The 13,053-nt window shown below is 40.5% G+C and overlaps 1 protein-coding gene across 1 annotated transcript in view; it reads right to left on the bottom strand.

Moving 5' to 3' along the window:
* Positions 1-13,053, bottom strand: part of LOC126335847 (glycerol kinase-like) — a 193,131-nt gene that overhangs the window by 80,060 nt on the left and 100,018 nt on the right. Inside the window, exon 7 of the mRNA XM_049999317.1 lies at positions 11,548-11,804. Within this exon, the coding sequence (XP_049855274.1) occupies positions 11,548-11,804 (257 nt within the window). The remainder of the gene's footprint in view (positions 1-11,547; positions 11,805-13,053) is intronic.

Below are 13,053 nucleotides of genomic sequence, written 5' to 3'. Positions count from 1 at the left end.
GGATGCCTGATGAAAAGGCTATACAATGGAATTGGACATTGTGAAGGACAATCTTGATAAAGGAAATGAGTAGCTCTTCCATTACCATGGGCTTCACCATTCAGAAGTATCAGGTCACTGTATTATGCATACATGTACTCAACTGTGTTGCTTTAACACTCATAGACAAGAGAATGAGGCTCAAATCAGGCCAGAGAGGTAGGACAGATGTCAAATGACATCAGCTGATCCAAAGTAACCACCCCCCACCAAGACTATCATGTTACATACCTACCTAGCAACCCTGTTTCCAAATGGCTGTAGCATGGAAACATCACATTTGTTACATTTCTGGACACGAGTTCCTATTCAGAAGATTATGTGCCCACCCCTCTACAAGTTCTACAAGTTTGCAATCGGAATTCTCAAGCAGCCTGTAAAACACCACATGAAATAATAGAATGAGAATATGAAAAGTAAACCAGTCTTCATCTTTCATAGTCAAAGAGATTGGAAATCATTCTTACAGTGAAGATAACAGGATTCAGTTTCTGCACAAGGTCATACATAAGATACTTCCAAGAAAGCCTTCCACCTAACATCAGTCCTAAGAATTTAAAACAGTTGTCTTCTCTGTTTGGACATCTTCATATAATAAAATTTCACTTTCACAAGATTCCATGTCAGCACTGTGTTTTGCTACAGTTGTTTTACTGAGTTCTCTAAAACCACATGCTGATGATACTGATTACCCTACTAGCTACATCATTTACATTACATTCAACATCTTTCACAATAACACTTGTGCCATGTGCAAACAGGACAATTTTCATTCCACCTGTCATGTTTGTCAACTCTTTAGATTTCTACTTGTGGGGCACTTGAATGAAGTCATATGTGTTGAGTCCATCCCACATCTTCAGACATGAGAACAATGTGTTCATACTGCCGGTGACATCATTCAGTTGTGAGATGGCACATTTGAACATTTGCTTCACCCACTGTTGCATTGTGTTTGCACATGCTTAAAGGTCCGTGGGTGGCACTTGGAATATCTTGTCTAATGTCTCATGTCTCATCACAGCATGTCATGCACTGCACAATAGTGTACAGACATGATGAATTAGTAAATACCTGTAGCAAAGACACCATGCATTTGCAGCCACATTTCCATTTGATCGTTTTTGCTCCTTTCCTCTCAAACATCATTTCCTGCAGTTCATCCCCATTTAGCAAAATCATCTTGTACATCAAGCAAAGCACTGGACCTAGAACAGAACCCTGTGGAACACCTGTACTTTACATCTACATGTACATGGACATCTACAACTACATCTATACTCAGGAAACCACTGTGAGGTGTATTACAGAAGGTACGTCCCATTGTATCAGTTATTATGGTTTCTTCCTGCTTTATTCACATACCGAGCGTGGGAAGAATAACTGTTTGAATCTCTCTGTGTATGCAGTAATTATTCTACCCTTATGCTCACAATCCCTATGTGAGCAATACATAGGGAGTTGTATATTCCCGGAGTAATAATTTAAAGCCAATTCTTGAAACTTTGTTAACAGGCTTTCTTCGGATAGTTTATGTCTATCTTCAAGGGTCTTCCAGTTCAGTTCCTTCAGTATCTCTGTGACACTCTCCCTTGGATTAAACAAACTAGCGACCATTTGTGGTGCTCTTCTCTGTATATGTTCAATATCCTCTGTTAGTTCTATCTGGTATGGGTCCCACACATGAGCAATATTCTAGAACCAGTCGCACAAGTGATTTGTAAGTTCTCTGTAGATTGATTGCACTTCCCCAGTATTCTACCAATAACCCAAGTTTACCATCTGCTTTACCCATGACTGATTCTATTTCATATCTGTACAAAGTGTTACACCCAGGTATTTGTATGAGTGGCTGATTCCAACAGTGACTCATTGATATTATATTGATAGGATACTATGTTTTTTCATTTTGTGAAGTGCACAGTTTTATATTTCTGAACATATAAAACAAGTTTCCAACCTCTTATCAAGATCTGACTGAATATTTACGCAGTTTCTTGGGGGGATGCTAGTTCATTACAGATTACTGCATAATCTGCAAAAAGCCTGATTTTACAATTAATATTGTCTGCAAGGTCATCAATATGCATCATGAACAGCATGCATCCCAGCACACATCCCTTGCCAAAGTTACTTCTACATCTGATGATGACTCTCCATCCAAGATAACATACTGCGTCCTCCCTATCAAAAATTTCTCAATTCATTCACAGATTTCACTTTATGCCCAATATGGGTGTACTTTTGACAATAAGTGTAGATGTAGTACTGAGTCAAATGCTTTTTGGAAGTCAAGAAATACTGTACCTACCCGACTGCCTTCATAAAAAGTTTTCAGTATGCCATATGAGAAAAGTGCTGGTTTGGTTTCACATGATCGATGTTTTCAAAATCCCTGCTGGCTGGCATTGAGAAGGTAATTCTGTTTAAGACACCTCATTATCTTTGAGCTCAGATTATATTTTAAGATTCTACAACAAATCAATGTCAAGGATACTGGACGGTAGTTTTATGGATCAATTTTACTAGCCTTCTTGTAAATGGGTGTGACCTGTGCCTTTTTACAAGAAGTAGGCACAGTTTTTTGTTTGAGGGATCTATGATAGATTGTAGTTAGAGGGGGGCTAACTAAGCTAAAAATTCAATACAGAATCTGACAGGGATTCCACCAGGCCCTGGAGCTTTGTTCAATTTTAATGATTTCAGCTGTTTCTCAACACCATTGACACTAATACTTATTCATTCATCTTTCCAGTCGTACAATGATTAAATTAAGTCAATTCTCGCTGGTTTTTCTATGTAAAAAAACATTTGAAAATGGAGTTAAGCATTTCATCTTTTGCTTTTCTAACCTCAATTTCAGTTCCTGTCTCATTCACTAGGAACTGGACACTTACTTTGGTGCCACTAACAGCCTTTACATATGAGCAGAATTTCTTTCAGTTCTGTGTAAAGTCACTTGACAATATTCTGCTACTATAGTCATTGAAGGCATCACACGTTACTCTCTCGACAGCCAAACACATTTCGTTCAGCATCTCTTTATCTATAGCCCTTTGCTTTGTTTACACCTTTTATGCAGTAATCTCTGTTTCTTTACAACTTTCTTTATAGTGACTGTATGCCATGGAGGTTCCCTCCAATTATGAACTGTTCTACATATCTATACAGTGCATGGTCAACTATTCTTTAAAATTTGCACCAGAGTTCCTCTACGTGCTCCTGCCCTGTACTGAGAGTTTCCACTTCTGCATTGAGATATGATATTACTGATTTTTTATCTACTTTACTGAATGTATATATCTTCCTGCCTGTTTTAATTGTTCTTTGTACTTTGGTAATCATTGTTGCTACAAGCACATCATGGACACTGACACGTTTAGATGCAGACATCCACAAAGAGGGAAGCTCTATTTGTTGCCATTAGATCCAATATATTTCCATCATGACTGGGGTTCCTATCTATCTGTTCTGGATAGTTTTCATGGAAGGCACTTAGTAAAGTTTCACAGGATGTCTTACCACTCCCACCACTAAAAAAACTGTACATTTCCCAATTAATTGTTGGATAATTAAAGTCTCCACCAATGGTTATAGTATGATTGGGAACTAACGAACAAGTGAACTGAGGTTTTCTCTAAAGTTTTCAGTTACATCAGGAGATGAGTCAAGCAGGTGATACAAGGATCCATTTATCATTTTATGCTATCCCTGATACTGAGTCTAGCCCAAATAATCTCACAAACAGCTTAAATTTCTACCTCAGTGGATTTGAGTATCTTGTCTACTGCAACAAATACACCATTTCCATTTCCTATTTGCCTATATTTTTGATATACACTTAAATTATCTGAAAAAATCTCATTGCTATCAATTTCTGGTTTCAACTATCTGTCTGTACCTAGTATTATGTGAGCTTCACTGCTTGTCATGAGTGCTTCAAACTCTGGCAATTTGTTGTAAATGATTCAGCAGTTTACCATTAGAATTTTAGTACTCTCACCTGTGAGAGGCATTTATTTCAATCTTACAGTGATACTTCTTGGTTTCCAACAGCTGTCACTATCTGGATTGGATGGAGAGTTGTCTAATCTAATAAATTCTTGTGTGCACCCCACACACAATCAGCTACCTGAGTAGCAGCCTCTAAAGGTTAGTGCACACCTGACCCATTTAGGAGCACCCAACAGTTCTCAACCCCACAGTGCAAGTCCATGAAGTCACAGCCTAGCTTGTCAGAGAACTTTCAAAGTCTCTGGGTCAGTCCTTCCACTCGACTCAGAACCAAAAGGGCTATGATCAGTTTTGAGAACAACGCTGAAAATTGTGAGCTTCACTGAAACTCCATGTGCAAGTCTGGTTTCCTCAACCTTCTCCAACAGTCACCGGAATAACCCAAGAATGACCTCAGAGCCCAGGCGACAGGCATCATTTGTTCCAACATGCACCACGATCTGCAGCTAGCGCTGACCCCTCGTGGATATTCCGAGAACTTTTCAAACCACCTACGTACTTGAGGTACCTCTGGTACAGGTATCACTGGTACACAGCTCTCAGGATCTCTTCCAAAACACCGATTTGCAACAGCTGACAATAATTTGACAGTAGTCAGGGCAATTTACAGCCACTTACGAACAACAGTCAACTCATCCTATGTTCAAGAACAGCCTTCACAGTAGGGCTGCATTTTGGCTGGTGCAAGACAGTGAACAAATAACTTTAAATTAAGACCACTGATTATCTTGAAATCTGTTGAGCCAAAATGTTGGTAAATCCCTATAAGAATCAATGTAAATACACAAAACAAGATTTCTGATAAGGATAGACAAAAAGCTGTGATAAAAACTTCTAGTTTCTTAAAACGTTTTGAGGTTTATTGTAATTGTTATTTATGATAAATGCAGATAATATCTCTGATTACTCCTCTTCAAGGGAAAACTAGATGTAACACAACATTTTAGTAAGGAAATCTGCTACAGTAACTAAATCACAAACATGATTTGCTACAATATGGTCATAAAACTCGGTCGGCCACACAGTTTTAATCTGCCAGGAGGTTTCATATCAGCACACACTCCGCTGCAGAGTGAAAATCTAATTCTGGAATATGGTCATAGATTATGCAAAGGACAATGGTAGCTTCCAAATATTCTAAAAATGCACGTTTATTTGCACTGATATATAATGAAGTTCAGGAGTGATGTGTTTTTTGGCAGAACTGTGAAACACAAATGCTCATTCGCTACAAAATAAACTATGTATCCTAAAGACTCACACAGGTAACTTATGAAACTATATTTTTGTAAGCATCTGAAAATTCTCAGAATAACCTATTTCTCATGTAAACTGTACAGTAAAGTCAGGGAATGATTGTTTTGAATGAGGATGTACCTACTGTCCACAAATTTTTAAAAGACCACAATTAAGTTTAAACCTACAATTATCTATAACAGTATGAGTTTATCACAGCACTTGAAAATGTTCAAAATTTCACAATATATCACAAAGCTAATGGGTGTTGGTGCAATCAATGAAAGATTATGCAGATACAATGCGAGCAGTAAAAATCTATAACTTTAAATTTGTAAGCCATTTTGTACACATGGTCTTCCACAAAGGGAAATTCCTGAGTCAGCTTTTATATATAAATAAACAAGCATATTGCATGGATTTTTCATGTTACTGATTCTGTACACATTTCTACACAGGAAAGCTGAAGAACAACAACACAGCATAAGTTTCTCTCAATCAAAATTGCTAAAATGAGCAGCGCCAACAAAGTATGTCTTCTGACTATTTCAAATAACAATGCCAACAGATATGACCTTCCCCCCACCCCCACCCACAGTCAGATTCGAGTCTCTTCCCTGTTTTTTGGCACTGGAAGGAAACTTTCTGCTACCCATTATGCAAGTATTGTTGAGCCTTTTCTCTAATCCCATAACGTTCCAGCTGATGCAAAACTATTGCATTTTCCACCAATTCAAATGCTATTGGTAAATCAAAGAAAATATCTACTGTCCTCAATGTATCATTTAGCCCTGATATTACCACATACACAAAAGAATTAATAGCATTTCCTGTGGACATTCCCCTCCTAAAGCCAAACTGAGAGTCAAGCAATAAATTATATATACTACTCTTGTACACTTTTTCACAAACTTTTGGAAACTCTGGTAGCAAAGAAATTTGTCAGTAATAATCTATGTTATCTCTTTCACCCTGATGAAAGAAACCACAGTCCTGAATTCACTGGCTCCAGACCTTACCCTAGATTATCAGCAGTGGTTGCCACCACCAGAATATTCATTGATCTTTCCTTTGTCCACCCTCCCTAACAAGAGCTAGCACAAAGTTAGGTGCCATCTTTGAGGAGAGGGTGATGATTTATCCAGTGGGATGATGTTGAAACACAAGAAATATATATACTCCACTCAGAAAAGTTCTATTACTGGGCATGTGAGTCCACATGCACAACTTCATCTACAAAGTAGTATCTCTTGCTGCAACCTAAAATCATAATTCAACAAGCTAGCTGCAACCTATTTCTGGCCACCATCATGCACACAATAGTGCTGGATCATCACATTTCCTGTTATAGCTACTACGAACTTGAGACTTTGCTTTAGAGCACAATTCTTCTTGCTTCTGCTTCCTGTAGATAGCCCAGTCTGCTCTTATGGTCTACCACTGATAAAGACTGATTTCATTGGCAGTTTTGTATAGTGTTTACTTTCATGTAATAAAGCAGCAGTTCTGCACATATAGCACCTTTACCATTACAATATTTCTCTAGAGACTTGATGCAGACAATACAAATTTACACAGAAGATTTGATTGTTGACAATATTATATAAAAAAGATAGCTACTCACAGTTGACATGATGAGTTGCAGAAAGGCATGATGAAATGCCTATTTCATATAAGCTTTCAGCCACAGCCTCATTCACAGAATGAAGCACACTGCACACACACTACATACATAATAACTATCTCCAGTTGCTCCAGCCAGAATACAACTGAAACACAATGAATGGTAGCAACAATCCAGAGTGCGGCACGGAAGGGGAAGGGATAGCAGGGTATGGGTGGGGAAAGAGGAATCAGCACTGACTGGCAGAATGTGTAGGGACTGGGGGTGGCAGGACAGGGCCTCCAGATACAGCATCGGGAGGCTGTGGAGGAGGAAAGGAGGAGAAAAAAATGGGGAGCTGAAAGGAGAGGATGAAAGATGGGAACTAAGACTAATAGGTGTGTTGGATGAGAGCAATGCACAGTTAGAGCAAGAGTAAGTGAATTGTGAGGAGATGACAGGGTAGAGGGGTTGGAAACAGTTGGGTGGAGACCTTGTGTACAGTAAGTTACTGTAAGTCAAGGCCAGGATTATTTCAGGAGAGGAGAATGTGTTGTATGGATAACTCCATCTGCACAGTTCAACAAAGATGGTGGTGGAGGAGAAACTCCATACAGACTGGGTCATGAAGCAGCCATTGAAATCAAGCTCATTACAATCAGCTACATGTTGTGCCACTGGGTGGTATGACAGTGGCCATTCATAATGGTGGACCAGCTGGTTGGTAGCCATACCAATATAAAAAGCTGAACAGTGATTGCAACAGAACTATTACATGTCATGGCTGCTTTCACATGTAGCTCATCCAGCCTCTGATGGGATAGGGTAAGAATGTAACAGGACTGAAACAGGAAGAGCTGGGTGCATAGATTGGGCAGATCTTGCACCTGAGTCTTCCATAGTAATATGATCTCTATGGCAAGGGTTGTGATTAGGAGTGGCATAGCGATAGACTTGGATGTTCTGAGGGTTAGATGGGTGACAGAACACTACTTTAGGAGGGAGTGGGAAAGATCTTGGGTAGAATGTCCCTCATTTCAAGACATGATCATAGATAATTAAAGCCCTGACAAATGATGTGGTTTGGCTGTTCCAGTGTGGGGTGGTACTGGGTGATGAAATAGGTGCTCCTTTATAATTGATTCTTGGGGATGGAGGGAGGATGGGCAGTGAGTGGAGATACAGCACAAGAAATCTGTTCACAAACTAGGTCTCAGATGTAGTGCATTGTGTAGTGCATTTTTGAGAAAGTCTTTATGAGATCTTCAGCATACTGGGGAAAGGAGCTCCCATAACTGCAGATACACTGTCCCCAGGTGACAGGCTGTGTGGAAGGGATTTCTTGGTTTGGGATGGATGGATGACAGCTGTCAAAATGTAGGTATTGTCAGTGGTTGGTAGTTTCAGTGTGGACAGAGGTGTGGATGGAGATATCAGAGAGTAGGAGGTGAACGACCAGGATGGTGGCACATTGGGTTGAGGAGGACCAACGAAAGTGGATGGGAGAGAAGGTACTGAGGTTGTGAAGGAATGAGGATAGTGTGTCCTGGCCCTGAGTCTAGATCATTCTGATACCATCAAAGAGCCGGAAGCAGAACAGGGGTTTCGGATTTTGGGAAGCTAGGAAGGTTTCCTCTTGATGGCTCATAAACAGATTGGCATAAGAGGATAACATGCGGGCTGCCCATAGCTGTACCACAGATTTATTTGTATATCTCCCCTCCAAAGGAGAAACTGAATCCCTTGCACTCCAGCACCTGGAAGAGAATTCCAGACACCACTTCAAGCCTGCTAACATCCTGCTGCCAACTTAGGGCACCAGTGTCCAAACCCCACTCCTATCCTACCCACCGTGTTTCTCCACATCAACACCACATAGCACCCAGATTCTCCCTTGTGGACCTTTTCAACTTGTCCCACCTCCCAAAGCTCCTTTCCAACACTCCACTAAATTTAGAACTGAACAGTCTCAGGACACCTTTCCACAAAAGTCCAAAGCCCCACACAAGTTTCAGTTCCATCCAAAGGCCTCACCTACAGCTCTACACCAAAATTTAACCAAGTTTGACCTGTCAAACACCAACTCTCCTTCTCCAGATCTCTTCAATGGAAACACTTCTTTGCCACCCATGCCTCTAACCAAAGCCAATGTCCTGCCACTCATCCCTGCCTCTCCCAGTTCATATTACTATCAAACCTTGACCTCCCCCCCCCCCCCCCCCCCTCCTGCCAAACCACCCTCTGGTCACCTTCTAGGAGCTCCTTATCTCCCACTTGGCCTCACCAACCTTCCCCAGGTCCCTTCCTATGAACACTAATATTTCAGAAGACAAAAGCACAGCCAAACACAGCATCAAAACATGTCCTGACAAAGGTTCGCTGTGACTGTCTGGCAGAAGGTCTCTGCCAGTTGTTTGACTCCTCCACTACAAACTCTGCCAGAGTGACCCCTTCCTAGAATTCACCATAACCTACAGTCCCTAATTATAACCTTAGACCCTTCCAGAACCTCTCACCTGAATCTATGACACTCCACACTCCCACTTTCTACATACTCCCCAAAATCAACAACCCCAACAATACTGAATGCCACATTGTAGCTAGTTACTATCCTCCCACTGAAAGAATTTTGGCTCCCATCAACCAACATCAATCTATTGTCCAAAACAGAACATTCCACATCAAAGATACCAACCACTTCCTTCACTGACTCTCCGCCATCCCCACCTTTTACCTCCTGGATCCCTACTCATCACTATTAATGCCACTTCCCTATAAACCAACTTTCCTCACGCCCATAGCTTTGCTGCTATTGAACACACCACTCTCATGGCCTTCAGACTCCAAATCCACGTCTTACTATCTGTATCCTAACTCACAACTACTGCTACTTTGAAGGGAAGGTAGACAAAGCCACTCTGTTTAGGAATGTCTAGAGGGAACCTTCCAAACCTCCTAAAATCTCAAGTCCCTGGTCAGGTTCAGGCTCGCTGATGGTATCTTCATGATATGGACTCAGGGCCAGCACATTTTATCCAGCCGGCCGGAGTGGCTGACCGGTTCTAGGCACTACAGTCTGGAACTGCGCAACTGCTACGGTCGCAGGTTCGAATTCTGCCCTGGGCATTGATGTGTGTGATGTCCTTAGGTTAGTTAGATTTAAGTAGTTCTAGGGGACTGATGACCTCTGCAGTTAAGTCCCATAGTGCTCAGAGCCATTTGAACATCTTATCCTCATTTGTTCACATCCTCAAGATCTTCTCTCCCACTCATTTCATCAGGTCCTCCTCAAGCCAGCATGCCATCATCCTAGACATTGACCTCCTCCTCTCTGATGCCTCCATCCACTCTTATGTCCACATTAAAGCTGCCAACCATCAATAGCACCTGCATTTCAACAACTGCCACCCTTTTAACCCCAAAAAGCCACCTTGGGACTGAATATGTGCAGTGATGGGAGCTTCTTTGCACAGTATGCTGGAGGTCTCACATAGGCCTCCAAAGACAGGCACCATGCCACAAACCTATTCCACATCTGCACATACTCCTAAGCCTCCCACCACCCTCAAGGAACATCAAAAAAGAAGTGTACTTACTGACAACCAAAACTACCTCAGACTGGAACAACTGAACCATTTCCTTTATTAGGATTTGAGTTACTATCATCATGCCCTGAAATGAAAGACATTCTACCCAAGATCCTTTCCATCCCCTCCTACAGTGGTGTTATGTCACCCGTCCAACTTTCACAACACCTTCATCCATCCCTGCGGCACTCCAAATTACAACCTCTTGCCACTGAGACCATATCCCTGTGGGAGACCCAGATGCATGACTGCCCAATTCACCCCCCTAGCACTTCCTACTACAGTCCTGTCATAGGCTTATCCTACCCCATCAGAGGCCAGCCAACCTGTGAAAGCAGGTCTGTTGTAATCAATGTTCAGCTTTTTATATTGATAAGACTACCAACCAGCTGTTCACCAGGATGAGCAGAGCAAAGTTGACACACTGTGGCACAACGTGCAGCTGAACATAACATTGAGGTCAATGGCTGTTTCACAACTCAGGCTATCTGGATCCTTCCCTCCACTACCATCTTTTCTGAACTGTGCAGATGGAGCTATACTCATAACACATTTTCCACTCCTGATATCATCCCAACCTCAACCTACATTAACCTACTGTCCCCACATCCTTAAACCAACTGTTTCCATCCGCTCTGTCCTGTTACCTCTTCACAATTTGCCTCCCCTCATGCTCAATGTGCACTGCTCTCTACTGGTGCACCCAGTGTTCTTCATCCCCTTCTCTGATCCTCTCCCTTCAGCTCCTCTTTGTGGTGAGTAGCAATCTATCTTTTTCATTACACTGTAGATATTGCAACCTGGACTTTCCATAGTTAGATGTTATTGTTGGTTACTGTCCCTGACATTACCTCTCTTTCAACCATGAGCTAAGTGATTGGAATGTCTTGTGTTCTCTTCAAGTTATTACTTAAATTCTGACTACCTGCCACCCAAACTAAGCAACAATTTTATGAAATGTGATAGCATTTGATAACAAATTTGTCTTAAATGTCAGATAAATAACATTAATATAATAGCCATTTTCACGACACGTCTTGCAATAGAAGTTGTGGAATAGATACTAACCCACGGGCATCATTTCTCCAGTAGGGAGCATAAAGTCCAGTAAAGGCTGGAACAAAGTAAACATCACCAGTTGTCTTGACCTCATCAGCCACATTTTCTGATTCTGGGACACTATCAATTAGATTCATATTTTCTTTTAACCACATTATGGATGACCCAGCAACTGCCACAGAACCTTCAAGAGCGTAATTTGGTGATGCTGACTTGCCCAGTTGGTAAGCAACTGTTGTTACTAAACCATGAGTTGAGTCTATCCGCTACATAAAAGAAGAAAGAATATTTAATAATTATTTCTGACAGTCAGCAGCATAAGAAAATACAATACATATTCTGTTAATTTAGACACTGATGTTATGACTATAATGCTTCTTTTTAAACACTATAACAATAATAAAAGTTGACTCGACAAGCCTTTGTCACAAGGTATTCATTTCCTAAGAATTCTAAGCTCAAAAATGGTGTTTATTAGAGGACCACAGAAACTTGAATTTGAATAATATGTAGCCACAGCAGCTACCACGCGAAGATTTATTCATCTTCTATGGATTCACAACTAGTTTTGTGATTATAAAGCCAGATGCTCAAGTGGTTAACAACTGACATTAAAAAAAAAAAACCTTTTGTTAACCTACATGGCTAACTACTTGACAAAATTTTAATTACATTGTTAATAACGAAAGAAAGACCATGGACCATTTCTTAGACATGGAAGCTATTCCTCTATGAAATATAGATGTCCTATATTTTCACAGTTGTCAACAACTTGATGGTGTAGCACATCAAAATGTAAACTACAACAAACAGGCGTACTAAGAACCAAATCAAATTATAACAGAATCCCAGTGATAAATAGTGATTACCTTAGGGAAGTTGAGAACCCATAAATAGTGCTTACACAAATGGCCACGAGAAAGTGTGAATGGAGCGGCCCAGAACAGCATGTACTAACAACTTGGGTGTAGCACTCGAAAATATGCACCAAGCTCAGTGAAGTCCTAGTTACAATATACATAAGACATGGTGGAGTGCCAATCCCATATCTCATATATATTATAAATGCGAAAGTTTGTGTGTGGATATTTCCTCCTGCACATTGAAATGGCTGAGAGGATTTGGAAGAAATTTTGTATGCAATTAGCTTATAGCCTGAATTAACAGACAGGTTGCTTTTAAAAGTGTATAGTACAAGATATTTATTAAATTGAAGAGTGTAATGTGAAATGTGGCACAATCATTACTCTTATAAAAAGCTATTTACTATCTGATTTTGAACTGTATTTGTGAAAATGCTTTTATTGTTTAATATGTCCTATATAATATGGTCGATGGAATGAATGCAATGGTTAAACAATGGACACTCCAGATCAGATTATAAATAACATAAGGAAAAGATAGATTGCTACATACAGTAAAAATGACACATTAAGTTGCAGACATGCACAGCTAAAAGACACACACACATTAGCTTTCAGACGCAGCCTTCATCAGAAAAGGAAACACACACAT

This window comes from Schistocerca gregaria, chromosome 2 (assembly GCF_023897955.1).
Source record: "Schistocerca gregaria isolate iqSchGreg1 chromosome 2, iqSchGreg1.2, whole genome shotgun sequence".
Lineage (NCBI taxonomy): Eukaryota > Metazoa > Arthropoda > Insecta > Orthoptera > Acrididae > Schistocerca > Schistocerca gregaria.
The sequence above is the reverse complement of the archived record's forward strand: the minus strand, read 5'-3'. Positions and strand labels throughout refer to the sequence as shown.